This window comes from Spermophilus citellus (assembly GCF_964194105.1).
Source record: "Spermophilus citellus genome assembly, chromosome: 7".
Taxonomy (NCBI): domain Eukaryota; kingdom Metazoa; phylum Chordata; class Mammalia; order Rodentia; family Sciuridae; genus Spermophilus; species Spermophilus citellus.
The window spans coordinates 136,025,518-136,043,436 of NC_138188.1; the positions used below are offsets into that span (position 1 = coordinate 136,025,518).

Sequence of the window (17,919 nt, forward strand, 5' to 3'; positions counted from 1 at the left end):
AGAGAGAGAAATTTTTTTTTAATATTTATTTTTTAGTTCTCGGCGGACACAACATCTTTGTTGGTATGTGGTGCTGAGGATCGAACCCGGGCCGCACGCATGCCAGGCGAGCCCGCTACCGCTTGAGCCCCATCCCCAGCCCCAAATATTGTATTTTTTGAAGTAAAAATAATTTTACATATTAACATTTGTATTTAGTAATCATTGAATAGATAACTATTACATAATATTTGAGAGGTTGCCCTAAAAGTCTCCAAGATTATTTTCATTTCAGTTGAATTTATCTTTTGATATCAATGGCCTGGAATTAACTTTCATGAATGATCTTTTTATTATAAAGTTCTTTGGACTCATATATTTGGTTCAAGATGGAATGAACTAATCTGCTCTTTAAGAAATAGTAATTAGTAAAATGGCACTATTTTTCTTTCAATACATTATTGTGCAATTAGTACGTAACTGATGACAATGATTTTTATTGCCCACCCCCACCAAGGCATAATTTCATCAGGATCAACTGCTATTGTCATTTGAAAGATAAATGCCTGACAGTGGCTTGCAATTCAATATTTCCTCATCAGTTGTTAGGGAACACAGGTCATATGCTGGTGACAAACAAATATTTCTCCTTACTGTGATGAGACCAACCTGAGAGACTGCCACTCCTTTCTGAGCTGTTGTGAGAGCTGGTGGTGCTGAAATCCTGTGACTGGTTGTGTGGCATTCTATTAGACAATCCCTCAGCCAATCGGTAGTCAGGGATGTAAAGTAAGGCTAAGGGTTAAAGGGCAGAGGTCATAGTGGCATCATGTGATTAGTTCACAGCACAAGCCCATGCAGAACATGCAGTTAGCAACTCAGAAGCGGATGTCGTGGGAGAGTGGAGGAATGTTTCGTCTAGCCTGTCCTAATGGAAGTACAGATGGATTGCTGATCACTATACTGAAAAAGAGCTGAAAGGATGAACCCGATTGGTGTTGGTGTGTGGTAGCGGCGGTGGAGGCAGTGGCGGTGGTGGTAGGAATTGTTCAAGGTACTGAATACATGCCAGTATGTTTTTTTAGTTTAGGTAGTAAACCTGGTAATGCATCACTGAATTGAACAACAAATACTAATTTCTATCTCATGCACAAATGATATGAAGTTAACTTCTCAGGACAGAAGAATGTGACTCACCATTGTTACCTTTGTTCTGTTCAGGCAGAGAATAACCAAATCCCATCAGATCTGTTTTTTGCTGAATTGAGCTTTTCCACTGTGGATCAGGCAGATCGACAGCCAATTCATGGATGCTATTGGAATGCAAGATCTGTGTCGTGGCATATGGGGTAGCCTGTGTTATTTGGCTGGAACTGTTGTAAGTGGTTTTGGTAGTGAAGTCAATGCTGCTATAAATGGCTCCATCTGAGAGCATCGTTGCTGTTTTATCCCCTTGGCCTGGAACTGGTGGCAGCACATCTGTGATGAACATAGGGAAATGAAACAATTTAATGACGCACAGGAAGCCCAAAACTATCAGGATTGAAGATGAAAAATAAATGTGTCATGCCACACGTTTGCATTTCAGCTGAGATGGGCTTCATGAACCAATGAAGGGTAGATGATATACAACCATCGCCAAGCTATCAACCTCAGTGACAGGCAGGCCTACTGCTCGTCCTTCACATCTCACTGCTTAACACATCCCTTCCCCCATTTCCTCCAACCAGGAATGAGAAGTTTGGGATATTTCACTACTGAAAAATGCTTTCAGTTGTTCACTGTGTTTTAGAATCATGGAAAGTGGTAGCAAGATACAGCAGCAATGAACAGAGGGAATCTACAAATCATGCCGGAAAACAGCTCTTTCCACTTCATCCCCAAAGATATGGAATATGGCTGCTAAATAGTTGTAAAAATTTCCAAAATTATACGACCCTGACTTTGAAATCCATTTTTCTGAAGTTTTTACTTGACATTTATGTGATCGAATTTTATAACTGCAGAAATGGAGAACTGATGGTAGAAAATGTGTTCTTTTTTCTTGGATAACAAAGGAAAATTTTCATGAATAAGTCATTTCCATAATATAGCAGGATTTAACTATAGAAAAAGCAACCTTAGTGATCAGTGAGTTTAATTTATGCTATCAACACTTAGAAGTGGAGAATTACAGTTTCACGTTGTAATACAGCACGAGTAAAATTAAACTTCAGGAACAACACTGAATATCAATCAGTCCATTTATCATTTTGGTATGCTGAATTATCTTTACAGGATGCTTTATAATTCAGATCTGCCACCTCGCTCCTGAGCTCTTTTCCCTTTTCAGAAGAAAGACACTAAGTGAATCTAAAAGAGAAATCACTAACTCTAGTATTAATCATGTACAGTTAAGATGAATCTAATTATAGTGCAGTCCTTAATAATGTATGTTCTGAAAATATCACTTCATAGGACTTGAGGTCATGAAACCTACTCGATCTCTTCATTATAAGACATTTCAACTGTCTTTAAAACTTTTAGATTTGATGATGCCCATAGTACTTGAAATAAAAATTCTTACAGAAGTATTAGCTTTTTTTTTTTTTTTTTTTTAGAGAGAGAGAGAGAGAGAGAGAGAGAGAGAGAGAGAGAGAATTTTTTTTTTAAATATTTATTTTTTAGTTCTCGGCAGACACAACATCTTTGTTGGTATGTGGTGCTGAGGATCGAACCCGGGCCGCACGCATGCCAGGCGAGCGCGCTACTGCTTGAGCCACATCCCCAGCCCAGAAGTATTAGCTTTTCTTTGGAATTTTGTAAAAACTGAAAAAAAACTTCATTAATAACAGTGACAAGAAATTTATAATATATTGTGTACAGTGTGCAATTTCACTCTTTCTGAAGTTTTGAAAGTCTGGAATACCAACCTGTTTTACAAATATGTGGATGTTTATTGAAATAAAGATTTTAAAGGCATCTCAGTGAGATTGTTACACATATTCACATTTTAAATTATGCTAGGTTGCATAAGCAAGAAACTTTTTAGATTTCAGAATATGAAAATTGCTTTTCTGTCATTCTTTTTTGTGATTAATAATTATAGAATCTGATTTTAAGAAGCATTGTTCATTCTCAAGTATTAGTATCATTTTTTTAATTCTCAAAACCTTGAATATTTAATACTATATCAAAAATTGGCAAAAAAACAGATCTTTTTTTTGCATAAGTTTTTGGGCTCTCTCCACCTATCTTTCACTGCTGAATATTTGAATATTAATTGAATAGAAATGTTTCTTCTCCATGGACCTCAGTTTCTCATATCTTGAACTTACAATTCTCCACAGTCCCTTCAGTTACATGTTATTGAAAGGGTTCTGTGCTCAAACAATTAAAAAAAATGGAACAATGTTGTCCAAGAATATGATTCTACATAATATTACTAACAGCTAAACACTAAAGTTATGGCTCTGGAAATAGAGTATCTCTCTTTCCCTGCTAGATGAAATTATAGTCAGCCTTCCAGCCTAAGTGCTTCTATATTGATTTTTGGGCTGCATGTATTGTCTTCAAATATTTGATCACTCCCACATTTTCAAAAACTAAATTAAATTATATCCAACGTTGAAATATTGGAGGATCACACATGAATATCTGTATGTGGAGGAGAATCTTATAACATCAAATACTCTGGAACTCTGGACCAGCCCTCCATTCAACCAGCTGGCTCTGAATAAGTGCTGCTATCATTAGGAAGGACTATCCATTTAACATTTCTTACTGTCCCCACCAACCCATCCTTAATGCTGTCTGACTGGCACTTGTTAACATTTGTTTTGGAAACCTATGAATTTGAGAAACCTTGACTCCAGTTTGGATTAGTGGTGCAGCTTTTGAGTACCTTGGCTTTATTTGTATTCATGGATTTATTTTATTTTTGCCTAATGTAATTATTTGTATGAAGGACTGCCTTCCTCACGGCATCATAAGTTACTTGAAAACAGGAGCCTATTGGATATATGCCTTCATTACCATAATTCCTCACCCACTGTTATGAGAGGAAGCGCTTGCTGATGGAATGTTTAAATGAATTTCTCATAGTTTGCATTGGTAAAATGCAAAATTATGAGATAATTAATATTTTCATTTTTCAAAATATGATTTTCATTACATTCATATATTGGTATTCTATTTGTAAAGGGAAAATGTTAGTATCCATGATTATTTTTCTAAGTGAATGTGGTTATAAAATCATACATATGAACCCAACTTAAGACTACACAGCAGTATAAATAAAATAGCAGAGGCATTAAAAATCCACCAGACGTGCATTCTATATCCACTTCTCAAATTATCTTGCTTAACTCTAGTCTCTTGACTTTAAACATGTAAATATGTTTATGTATTTTATAATTATGCAAAAGATGTAAATTTAAATATACAAAAATGTCCTACAGTATTTCTGGCACAAGTGTTTAAATGACTATCAAATTGAAGAGAGAGTGGGTAGAAACTGGAAAAACTTTGTCTTGGCCTTGATGTTTATGCCATAAAAATAAGGTAGAAATGGAAGAAAAACCTTGCATTCTACCTTCAGTTAAATTGGACTAAGACATTTTAGATGTTAATTTATCTTGCTAGCCAACAGAAAAAGAAAATGTTTTCTCCATCTGAGGCATGTATCTCTTGATACAAAGATAGAACCTTGTGATGTTCTAATACAAAGTGTAAAATAGGGAGCTATTATTGACTGATAAAAACTTTGGGAACAGAATTCCTTAAGGCAAAAATCAGTCTGCATATTAGGGGAAAGATGATCTGTTTCCTTGGTGGGGAATACTCAGACATACAAACTTCCCAGGGGAGAGTAAAGGCATACAGAGAGAAAGCAGGAAGTCAAAGAAACTTACAGCTTTCTTTGTATTCTCTCATTTAATCTGATACCTTTTGGGAGTTGATTATGCAGTTAAGCTCTGTGTGAAAACTATATGTTGTCATCCATTTAAATTCTAATTACACACCTATGAGGTAGGGATGGTTATCTTTATATTTTATTTTCAAAAAGGAAAAGGAGTTAATTGAAATGATATTCATAGAAATCAGGCTTATGAAATACTTAGTAACTTTATAATTTGAGGTATTACTTTATATGCAAATACATTGTTAATCCATCTTGAAGAGAAAATGCAACGATCCACGATTCCTCCAAATTTAAAAAAAAATTTTTTTAGTTGTAGGTGGACACAATGCCTTTATTTTTATTTATTGATTTTTATGTGGTGCTGAGGATTGAATCCTGTGTCTCACCCATACTAGGTGAGCACTCTACCACTGAGCCACAGGCCCAGCCCTTCTTCTTAAGTGAATATGGTTATATAGTCATACATGTGAAATCCACTGCAGCTTTTAGTAGAACTGGAACAGTTTAGCACAGCCCTGGGTCTTCCAAATTAATTCTCCAAGTGTGGAAATCTTCTAGTGTGTCTATCTAAATTTGCTTTGCTTTACAAGAATCTCCTAATTCCTCACTCCGATTTTCTACTTTTTCCATTCTCCACCCAGAAGAAGCCTGAATGATTTAAAACAGTGTTTACATCTCAGCATTCTCCTCTTAAAAATCCACCAATAATTTCTGATTACCCTATGGACAAAGTTTAAACTCTTAATGTGACTTAGAACATCTTTTATTTCTTATCCCTTTGTGCTTTCTAACATCGTTGAACTCAACTGTTAGGAAGTTCCATCTTTCCCTTCCTTCTTATCCCCTCACCTACCCTCCCTTTCAGTGCTGGGTAATCAACGTAGGCCCCTGGTCATGCTGGAGAAGTCTTCTACCAATAAGCTACATCCACAGACTCCTATTCATTTCTTAAATAGGTTGAGTGTCTGTCATTTTGTCTTTTAATTTTTTTCATCATAGATAGACAACAATAATACCTTTATTATCTTGTTATTTTTATGTGGTGTTGAGGTTCGAACCCAGGGCCTCACATATGCTAGGCAAAAGCTCTACCATTGAACCACAACCCCAGCCCAATGTCTCTCTTATTTCTGGCCTTAAAATATAGTAATTTATCTCCACACACCTTCTTATACTTTTGGCTAATTCCTGTCCCTCTTTCAGATATCAATTTAAATAACACTCCTTTTACAACATTTTCTTACTCCAGTTGGGCAGCCTTTATTTCAGCCTTTCTTATCAGGGTACTGATAAGGCAGTTCAAGTCCATTTACTGTCTGCATAGTATTGTACCAGGAGAAAACTTATGTATAATTGCTGAGCCAATCAGGGAATTCTCTACTCCTCTCATCTTTATCTAAACTAACCTATCCACCAGAAGAAAAATTTCATTTGGGAGGAAGCAGTCATTATTTATATTAGATACAATTCTGTCTCTTTAGAAAAACCTATGGAGGGGAGTTTAGCATGAAATTTTGGAGGTATTAGCATGTCAGCCACTTTGCATTGTTTTATCTTTGCTTTGGAATAGCAATTAATGATTGTAGAATAGAAAGTTCTCTCTGAACATGCCACCCCAACTAGTTAACTGTCTTCTTCACATGAAATATTATGGGGGTAAGAATGATAACTTTTTATACCAATATTATATTCTTTCTGACTGCCATAGTGCCAGGTACACAGGAGGTACTCAATAAATACATGTTGAATGAGATTTTTTTTTTAGAGAGAGAGAGAGAGAGAAAGAGAGAGAGAGAGAGAGAGAGAATTTTTTTAATATTTATTTATTTATTTTTTTTTAGTTCTCGGCGGACACAACATCTTTGTTGGTATGTGGTGCTGAGGATCGAACCCGGGCCGCACGCATGCCAGGCGAGTGCGCTACCGCCTGAGCCACATCCCCAGCCCTTGAATGAGATTTTGAAAAATGAAATATTTGTTCCAAAAGCATAAACCCTAATTATCAGCATACTTCATGATTTTAGTTACCTTCTACTGATATTCCTAAAAACCAAATGTATTATGAATACCTCCACATTAATAATGACCTCCTTTACTTTATTATTTAAGGTATTATAGACACACTAATTTTATAATAAAATATTTAGGAAATATACAGCAATGTTAGTATATGTGCTTTATTCTTTTAACTATGGAAGAAATACCCTCTATCTCTTAAAAATAATCTGGAATATGAAGACAGAAAAAAATGAAAAATAACATTATTTTTAAAAATACAACTTACCTCCACGCCCAAAATTCCCAATTTCATTTGGGCCACTATTGCTGTTGTTCACTGGCAAGCTTGTGGCTGGCCATGAATCAGCAAGCCATGGATAGCTGGGATCACCCGCATTTAGAAGACCTGGACGGCTAAGACAGAAATGAAAAGGAAATCAGTCTATGGAGCTCAATGAAAGATGTTAATGCCTGTCTCATGCACTAAAAAGGGTGAAGGAATTTAAGAAGATTTTAATTGAATTTAGAATTGAAATGTGCAGGCTCTCAAAAATTAAGGAACTTTGGCAGTTCATTAAGGCTATCTATAGATCAACCCTGTCAGTGGAAGAAGTGTCTTTGCCTGAGACCCTGTCAAAATCCACAAGAAATCAGATGTCTACCCTGAAACTGGTGGGAATTGGCAATAGTAGTAACCCCACACAAGATTTGATGATAAATTGACACCTCAAGGGAACAATCTTTCGGAATGGCTTCTTGGTATTAGCCATTTCCAGGACTTTGGGTTATTTTGTTCCCAGTAACTGCAGTCCCAACATGAATCTGTCCTCTAGCCTGTCACCCTTATTGTGAGCCTTCATGTTTGATTTAGAGGCAAAGAACTTGAAAGAAATTAATGAACAGTTCTTATACTGTTCCATCAATAGCACATTTCCAAGTTCTTTAAATGGCAAAATATCAGGGGGCTATTAAGTGTTTTTCTGAAGGCAAAAAAAGACACCCTGTGATCTGCTCCAGCATGTGAGTATAGTCTACAAGGAAAATTTCCTTCACATTGTATTTAATAAAGAATTCCCTTCTTTAATGTTAAAATGGGATTCTGATTCCTTTCCAGGTTATTAACATATTTACAAAGAAATAGAACATCTATAATCATTGTACTTTTTTGTTGTTGTTGTTGATAGACCCCTTCTGGTATAATACCTAAGAGAAACGTGTTTCTATGGAAACTGCAATAAGAAGATTCAACTGCTTCCTTGCTACATCCACTAGTTCTCATTAGACTTAATCTCTTTTTGCTAAAATATTGATTAAATGGGAGATTGGAAGTTATTACCAGAGCCTAATTACAATCTCCATATTGGCAAAGGGAAAATAGATGAGGATATATGGGTTTGTTATCAGCTTTTATCAATTTCAATTGAGTATCCAAAGTTGTGGAATCTAGTCCTATCAATCCCCAGCCTATTCATCATCCATGAATCATTTACTTTGTGATCGATTATATGTAATTGTTCACTCACAGCAATTTAGTGTGAGCCAATAAGGAGTCTTAAACAACAGCAACTTCATTTGCTAATGTCTAATTAATGCAATAAACATCCTTCTAACAAATGAACACATTCCTTGTGATATTTACTACTAATTTCTTCAGGGGCATCTGGGAGATATGAAACATCTGGACTTGATTCCTCTAAAGTGCACAACAGATAGATCATTAAACCTAATAGTAAGCCATTTAATTCCTCCTAGAATTCTCAGACTTATAAGTGATCGTTTATTACAATAATAGCTTCTTACTACAGAGTTTTTCTAGTCCTGATTAAAAATACTAATAAAGAATCTCCTTAGCATACCTTCCATTGCTCATTAGTCCTCCATCTCCTCTTTGAAATGTAACTGTAAAAAAAAAACACAGAAAGACATGTACACACATAAGTAGTCAATATTAATTACAATTAATAACAACTGCATATTGGACCTCAGTTTAGACCTAAGCCTATGGGAATTTTAACAAAATATAATTAACATAATTGTGCAGATAGTAAAAAGCAGTGGTTTGGCTCAGGGCAAAGTCATCACTTGCTCCAACTTTAATAGAATATTTCAAGTTTCTTCAAGTCAAAAGTATGGCAATTTGGATTTAGGCATCAAACACTGTTATGAGTGGTGGACCTAGTAGTCCTGGAAGATTGTCACAGCATTAATGAAGAGTTATCAAATCAAACTGCTAGTATTAACATAAAACTATCTTAATTACAAGGCATAAAGCAAAATATATACTAGAAATTGAAACAGGAGTGTTTTAACAGGTAATGTCCTTCCAACAAGATAAGAAAAACAGGTAACTATTATTACACATTGCTTATCATCATAGATCCTTTTAAGTATGCTAATAGTTACTATGAATTGAATAGGTATAATTACAGTAGATGTAAACTGTAACTAATAGAGAATAACATATTCATGAAAATAAAATTTTAACCAATTTATACTAAATAGACTCCAATTATATGTAATGATCACAAGTTAAAGTTTTCTACAAAACTGTGTGACTTATTAACAATGTCCACTAGTATCTAGTAGAACCAAGGTCAATGAAGCCACTCCCTCCAGTCAATGTCTTCCACTCCACTAAGCTAACAATGAGCAAGTGGACTTCCAGGAACAGCCAAAGAATGCAAATATCAGTTGAGGGCCATCACCTTATCCCAAACTGTTGAAGCCAAATGTATTTAGACTTCAAAATGATTCATACCTGAAAAAGGTAATATACTTTTCATACTATAATGTTTGAAGTAGCAAATTGCACTCAAATTTATGTAATATTTGTCCAATGAAAACTGAATATGAATGATTATAAAGTCTAAAATAGCTTCACACTAGCTTGTACCAAGTTTTGCCACTAAATTACTTAACTAGAAAATTATGGACAAGGTATTTGTTAAGAAACTTATAGATTACAAAATTGCAATAAACTTGGAATTCTAAAATCAAATCAAAACAAAACAAACATAAAAGCAAGGGTCAGTAAATCAATCCCTGGGGATGAAAGAAAAATACCATTTTCACAGTTGTGAAAACAATACGTCTTATCTTTGGAACAGAATAATTATGTCTATTAAAAGTTGTTGCTTGGTGACTAAAAGTGAAATTAACTAAAATTTTAATGAAGGAATTCATATTTCAAGTAAACAAGCATATTTCCACTTAAGATAGACAAACAGTGGATACTTTTTCATTTGAATGGTTCTCCATAATTCTTCTGCTTTTCAGGTTTGAGCTATTAAATATGATAACTCTTTAAATTTTGTAAGTTTCCAAGCATAGTTTCCTGGGCCCATATGAAAGGTCATCTAGTAACATTACTTTTCATGACACTACCAGGCAATATGAACATAATTCCAAGGGTCCATCAGGATTTCAAGACAGTAAAATAAATAAGGGCCTTCAAACTGGGATCTGAAATATACAACCTTTTCATTTTTTCAGGTAACACCTCAAATGCATTGTACAACAATCCTGACATAACCTTAACATCTGCCCAGAATTGGCAGTAGACAGCTCCGCAGAAATGATGAAAAAATACTGATCACTACAGAGTCACTTCAGGGCTGGGAGTCATGAATCAGCAGTGCAACTGTATCACAATGTGCCTCTTATTAATTGCTTTGAACACAATAGAATTAATCTGAAACAATTAATGCAAAAAAATTGAGCACTAGAAGTATTCAATAAAGGCCTGATTAGGACACACACACATGTAAAAATGCATTTTCACAATGTGAAAGTGGTACAGCTAATTAGCTTTCCATCTGATGTGACTTTTCAGTTATGTGGCGTTTTAATGGAATATCAAGTGATTGTTTTACTCTGCTAAAAGGGAGTTAAGATAATGCTGTGAACATCATTGCAAATATGCAAATAAGCAGGTTCTGATGGGATGCATCTCAAAATTGTGCTGTTTAAGAGATTTGAGATGCTACATAGTTCTCCCTAATTTAGATGACTTTTATTTCATCATCCAAAATTTCTGTTACTGCCATAGGAATAAAGTATAGCAGAGAAAAGAAACTGAAGCAGAGTCACAAAAATTGAGTTGTACTTAACTCTATGAGATAACCAATGGCATTTTTCATCAAATGTGAAGTTTAAAGCAGTATGACATAACATTCAAAGTACTATCAAAATATATCATTCATTAAGGTTAATTTGCAGATGTGCTAGAATATAGACCACATGGGATGGTCCATATCTGCCAGTTGAGAGCTAAATTTGGAAGCAAAATAATTAATTTCACATTCAGTATTCAGGACATATCCATTTTATTTGTGTCCTAATTGTCATTAACATTTGTTTCTCAAATGATTCTAGACTGCTAATAGTTTGTCAAATATTCTATAATGTCATTCATCTCTATCTCTGCATGCCTACTAACATAGGCAAAACTTCACAGAATATTATGGGAATACCTGAATAACTTAAAATGGGCTCCATACAATTTAGTATACACAGGAATCTTTCATTTTGCATTTTTCTGTCACAGAAGGAGGCAGATGAGGAAAAGAAGAGGAAGGAAAGTACAATAGGAGGAGGAAGAGAACACACACACATATTTTCTCTTACTAACATTGGTTAGCTGTGTTTTAAAAGCGAGGGAGGAAAGGGGACATCTTTTCACACTTCTTTTTTTAATGCTTTGCTCCAAAATATTTACATTAATTTCATTTTGAAAAGTAGGACAAGAGTAACTTAGTCTATTAGGCCATCAAAAGAGACTACAAATTAGAATGAACAAATAAAACTTCTAAAATGGAAATCATATATGGCATTTTGATGAATGTGTATATATAAACGTGCAAGTGTGTGTGTGTATATGTGTGTGTGTGTGTGTGTGTGTGTGTGTGTGGGCATGTGTAACATAAAAATAAATGCCATTGGATACTGAAAGCTATTTTGAGGTAGTCCTCATTTATAAGAAAAGTTTAACTTGAAGGAGTGGGAATGAGGGGGTGATAGATCGATGGTGAATAATCTTTTTCTTGTTATATTTTTTATAATTTTGAAATCACAATGCAGTAACTTTGTGCTCATCAGAAATAAATTTGGAATAACTTAATTATCACAAGCTCTTAATCACAAGTCTGTGTGGAATCTCAAATTAAAAGCTTACAAGGCATAACATATAGAAGTTTTGACCAAAAATGAACTGAATACTAATAATGCTTCCAGAAATTTCTCCCACATACCAGTGAGATTTTTCAAAGCTATAACATATACAAAGTAAGTCTACTACTATCTGACAGGATTAATACTACATGTCTGCCAGAACTGGGAGGAAAATGTAACTATGTGGTAAATTGGCATTTTGAGGTAATGAAGCTTTCAGAATGCCTATCTCTAGTAGGTCACATTTTCCTACTCCAAATGGAAACTTCATTGTTGCAGCCAATTCTCATTCTCTTTCCTAATATGTTTATTTGGCAAATATGAAAGCATATTAATCCTTTTTAAGAAGCATTAACTCACCCCAGATAATCAGAGTATAAAAATTCCATCAAATCTTTTAGTTGCTTTTGGATAGTACTGTCAAGTAACTTATTTCACCACCAGTTATAAAACCTATGTGTGACGTGTTTAGCATTTTCAAATTTGCTCACTCACGAATTGTTTATATTTACTGAGTTTCATAAAATGTTATCCTCAGAGAGAATATTCACAAAACATAACGTACCCTTTATACTTCTGGAAAAATACATTTGCTTTCATTAAATTTGATGATTTCAATAATCACAAATAGAAAAATGGATAGCAGAAGTTTGAAAAGTACTGTGCATTTACCATACAGATTATAATACAGTTATATACATTTATACTAATATATTTATATGAACCTTATCAAAGCTGTATAGATTTTTTTCCCAACTTACATAATTCTTTTTTCTATTCACAAAAACTATTACAGATATTATCAAATATTTACTTCAAATTCAAAACCACCTAATATTTTCTATCTAAATTTCTACAATTTTTATTGTTTATAATAGTTTAAGGACTGAATATGTTCAGCAAACAGGACCCCCATTGGCAGTGATATGGAGATTGTTAGTGCTCAGCAAAAATTAAGGTAGATAGCGCTTCATGTTGCTTATAGAAGTATAATATTATTTCACATAGGATATGATACACAGAGATGCTTTTAGTTCTTGCAGCTGCCCTTATTGCTATGGGTCAAAACCTGAGATGTGTGTTTATATCTGAAGAGTTTAAGTAAGTGATTAATATGCATATATAAAATTATAAGTTGATGTGTAACATTGTCTCAGAGGTTCCTCTACTTTCTCCTATGTGAAGAGGCAAAACATGTTTAGGCCAGATTTTCCTCCCAGATGATATGAATATATAGATATACATTCAATTCTTGATATTTAATCTAAAATTTAATCCATTACTGTTCTCTGATACATCTGTTATACCCTCTGACACCTAAAAGAAAGTATTAACAGTGAGGAGCAGTTTTTTTTGTTGTTGTTGTTGCTTCTTTTCTAAGTCTTCAAGTATAATTTTCTGCAATAATGGCAAGTCCCAGAGGAGCTACTGTATGAGTCAATGGGTAATGTTTGGCCTACATAGAGTTAGCTAAGGCATCCTACCCAGAGTTTGGATCACACCTTGCAAAGCAATTCTGCACTTACACAAATTCTTTTTCCTTCCTCTAGTGGATAAACAGAAATGAAGAAGTAGGAAAAGGGAGGTTTGAAAACAAATTTAGCCTGTTTTTTTACAGTCAATCCAATTACATTAAAAATATGTTTTCTAATGCAGGAAAATTCCACCAAAGATTTAATTATGACCACAATTGAAGTTTGAAATAAATGTGCTATAAAGTAATTTAAATATTGACTCAAAGTGGAACCTGATTGTACAAGAAAAGGTGCTTTATCATAAATCAACAATTAGAGACTGTAGATATAGATTTGAGACTATATACACATTACCAGGTAGTAAAAAAATACATACACATTTCAGACTACATTTTACAAATCAAATCACATTGCTTGAATTCTATTTGGTTTAGTTTTCACTTTTATATTGGTATATTATAGTTTTACATAATAATGGAATTCACTGTGATATATTTATACATGCACAACTCACAATTTGGTCTGCTCCATTCCCTCATACCATCTTCTTTACCTCTCTCCTCTCTCCATATTCCCTTGTTCTAGTCTTCTGGGTCTCTTCTCTATTTTTACGATATCCCTTTCCTTTCCTTCCTTCTGATTACCTTCCTCAGTTTTTATACTATAAAATTGTAAGACTAAGAAATATGTATGAAAACCAAAATATAAACAAGCCCAACACAAGAATTTTTAAAATAATTTTTATAAGACCTTCGAGGTAAAAAGTCCTTATGAAATCTCTCCGCTCTTAAACTTTAAATTTTATAAGACCTTCGAGTTAAAAAGCCCTTATGAAATCTCTCTGCTCTTTCATGTATGATTATTAGCTCACACATGAAATGTCAAAAATAGAAACAAAAGATAAATATATATTCCATTACTCATTCAAAATCCCTTGTTCTTTAAGTTATAAAAGGACAAGAATGTGAAAACTTAAAAAGGTGGAAGACAGGTTATTTTTGGAGGAAAATATGTAGCAAATATCACAAATCAGACATGTAATGCTAGGTATCTGTGGTTTGGCAAATTTTCATTTGCTTCTCATCTGGAGTACCAGTTGCTAGAAGGCAAATTACTAGCTGAAGGGAAATCCATTCTGAGAGTAAGCCATCTATCAATTCAGTATAAAAGTTTTGAAAGGCTTTTCTCTGGCTTGGCCTTCTTCCAAAATATTTGAAGGGCATAGCACATTCCGAGTTAGCAGTTTTCTACAAGCAGATGGATATCAATCACAATGAGAAATGATAATGGGAAATGTACTATTCTTGTCAAGCTCAAAGACCAACAGATATTTTCAAATTAAGTGCATAGGTTTTGCAAAGAATGGCTGTAAAAAAAAAAAGAAGTAGTAGTAGAAGAAGAAAGTCAGCTTAACGTGATTGTACTAAAAGTGCAAACCTACCAACTATGAGAGATATTTCATTTGTAAGTCGTAAATGAATGAAGAAGTATGAAGTTTAAAAATGCATCATTCCAAATATGGATATATTAGAATTCTGCACTGAAGTGACTTGCATAATTCATCTTTTATTATCTTTAAAGTCAAGTGAAGGGATAAACACAAAATTGTCCTTGAATTAAATCAATTCTTCCTTAAGTTTTTTTAAATCATTTATATGTGAGGAGCAGTTTTTTTTTAATTTTTATATGTGTGTCTCACAGAGATAAAATATTACATAATGACTGATTAAAGAAAGGGCTGATAGACAATACATTCATGGGTGAAGGCAAAGGGCTATAATGCAAAACAAGAAAGTATATGAAAGTTTTTTTAATATTCAGGACTCTATACTCAGCAGTTAGTTCTGAGCACACCTCTCTGGGAAGAATCTCTAATTGGTGCAGTGGTTTAATACTTGGATGACAGAACATAAGGAATTGGGCAGCCAAGAACCACTGAGAACTGAGAATGGTAGAATGTCAACCACACGGAAACCTCTGCTCAATGGATATGCCATACTCCTTTCTACTACTACTGGAATTTATTTTGACCAATAACTAATAAATTTAATCTTCACAAGATGCAGAGATAAGTCACAATGTCACAACTAGATTATCATGTTTAGTGCTGTCACATAAAATGCAATACAACTGAATGGGTGGTATGTCGTACATTTTTCACTATGTACATATTGTATTTGATTATATTAAATCTTCTATTTTTAATGTTTTGTTAAAACACAAATGTCTTAATAATAATTTATTTTGACAGAGCCTTTGCTGATTATTAAAAATGGAAGACTGAATATAATGTCTCAGAAACTGTTTAAATGTCTGTAGGATGATATTATTTTAAACAGGTCCGCTTACAAATTCTAGAAAGTATAAAATATTGTCAGTTTTGGATGAATTGTTGCTGTTAGAGATAATATTTAATGTAAATTATGATCAAAATGTAATTGAACATAACTTCAGCATTCAATATCTTCTCTCATTTACCCACTTTATGATTTTATCTCTTTCTCTCTCTCACCTGCTCTATCCCTCCCTCCTTTGGAGATAATTTGAAGGTCACAATATCTAATGTCCTTGAAACTCTGTCTAGGATTCAAAACCAATTTATTTAAAAAAAAAATAGAACATCCAAGTTTTTTTTGTTTTATTTTGGTCTGCTGATCTGCTTCTTTCCCTTTTCCTTTTGCTCCTCTCTCCTACTTTTTTCCTTCTAAAAGGCTGCAGTTCCCACTGAAATAGACCACCCCATTTAAGTGAAGAGTAAATCACTCCATTCATGCCTCATCAGTTTTATTAATATTGGTGAGATTTTTGCTTGTTTGTATTTTCCTTCTGGGACATTTCCTATTGCAATCTGCATCCTGACATACTACAAGCTAGATTCCAAATCTCTCCTTTATTTTCCTTTTGTGTTTTAGTAATGCTGTTGCCTAAACAGATTTTTCAAAGAATGGCTTCATAGTGTTCAAAGTATTTTGAAGAACTAGTTGAGAAAAGCAGCTGAACATTTTATCACTGTGCACTCTCATTACGCTTCACTGGAGATACAAGCAAAAAGATTGCCTAAAGTCATAAAGTGATATGGTCAAGAGTAGTATGTGAAAGTAGGTTGTTTATCATCACATTTTACAGAGCAGGATTTTAAAACAAGCCCAAATCATTCATTTGTTCGTTCATATACTTTTTTTTCTTTCCTTTCGTTACATTCCTAAAGATAAGAGGTTTTCTTAACTGTAAATAGTCTCTTACCAGCATAATTACTGAGGCCCTTTCTCTTCTTTCTTCGCCAATACAACCAGATGCTAAAGCCCATCAAAATTACCCAGCAGGCACCACCAATACCAGCTATAAAAGCCGGTTGCTTCACAACATCAGTGATTTGTTCAGTTATGCTGTTATTGTTTTCAGTAATGACAACTTCATTCCTTCCTCCTATAGAAGAAACAACAGTGTTAGTAAATATGAAGACAAAAATAAATGCAGAATACATATGGGGCGCATCAAAGGCACAGAAAATCCCTGTAAGCTCAAATAGTATTTGTTCTGTCCTGTAATTGTGACAATCATCAACATACATATGTTGCATGTTTAAAAAGAAGAAATGAGGCATGTTCTTAAAAGCATGACTAAGAATTTTGCTCTCTCTTTTTTTGTTTGTTTTGGTTTGCTAAAATTCTGAACCATTTCTTGATCTATATCCTTATAAATAAGGACTCACACAAGTACTGGGAATTTAAACAATAGTAATTTTTATTGAGTTAAGCAAAATATTTTTAAAAATAGTTCTCAGAAAAGGAAGCAACTACAGCATTTAACACAGGTATGTACCAATTGATTTTTGGCCATGGATCTGTTTATATTCAAATGTTCCTGGTACACAAAAATATATAATTTCATGTTACCCTTTCCTTTTGTACAACTATGCTTTAACTTTCTCAAAGAAAAACTGCTATACAAAATCATTATAGTCATAAAAATGTCTTTTTATAGAGTTCAGCATGTATAATTAAAACCTAATGAAAAGGTAAATCTCATAGCTCATGATATATCATCTTTCATACATTTGACTCAAATTGTGTTTTGAACTCCCATTTTCACCCCAAATACAGATTGCAGAATCACATCTGTTACATATTCACATTTTTACATAATGCCATATCAGTGACTGTTGTATTCTGCTACCTTTCCTATCCCCTACTATCCCCCCTCCCCTCCCCTCCCCTCCCCTCCCATCTTCCCTCTCTACCTCCCCTGCTGTTGTTCAATTTTCTCCCTTTTTTTCCCGCCCCCTTGCCCCTCATAACCTCTTAAAACAAAACAAAACAAAACAAAACAAAACAAAACAAAAAAAGTCAAGAGGTAGATTTGGGTGAGACTCCGGAAAATTTCCTGGAATGCCCA

At 34.0% G+C, this 17,919-nt stretch overlaps 1 protein-coding gene across 1 annotated transcript in view; it reads right to left on the minus strand.

Moving 5' to 3' along the window:
- ROBO2 (roundabout guidance receptor 2) overlaps positions 1 to 17,919 on the minus strand; it is a gene marked incomplete at its 3' end in the record, with an annotated part of 571,084 nt that overhangs the window by 37,365 nt on the left and 515,800 nt on the right. The window contains exons 18-21 of the mRNA XM_081301980.1: positions 16,768 to 16,950; positions 8,737 to 8,779; positions 7,167 to 7,294; positions 1,177 to 1,458 (exon numbers count right to left, since the gene is read on the minus strand). Coding sequence (XP_081158106.1) covers positions 1,177 to 1,458; positions 7,167 to 7,294; positions 8,737 to 8,779; positions 16,768 to 16,950 — 636 coding nt within the window. The remainder of the gene's footprint in view (positions 1 to 1,176; positions 1,459 to 7,166; positions 7,295 to 8,736; positions 8,780 to 16,767; positions 16,951 to 17,919) is intronic.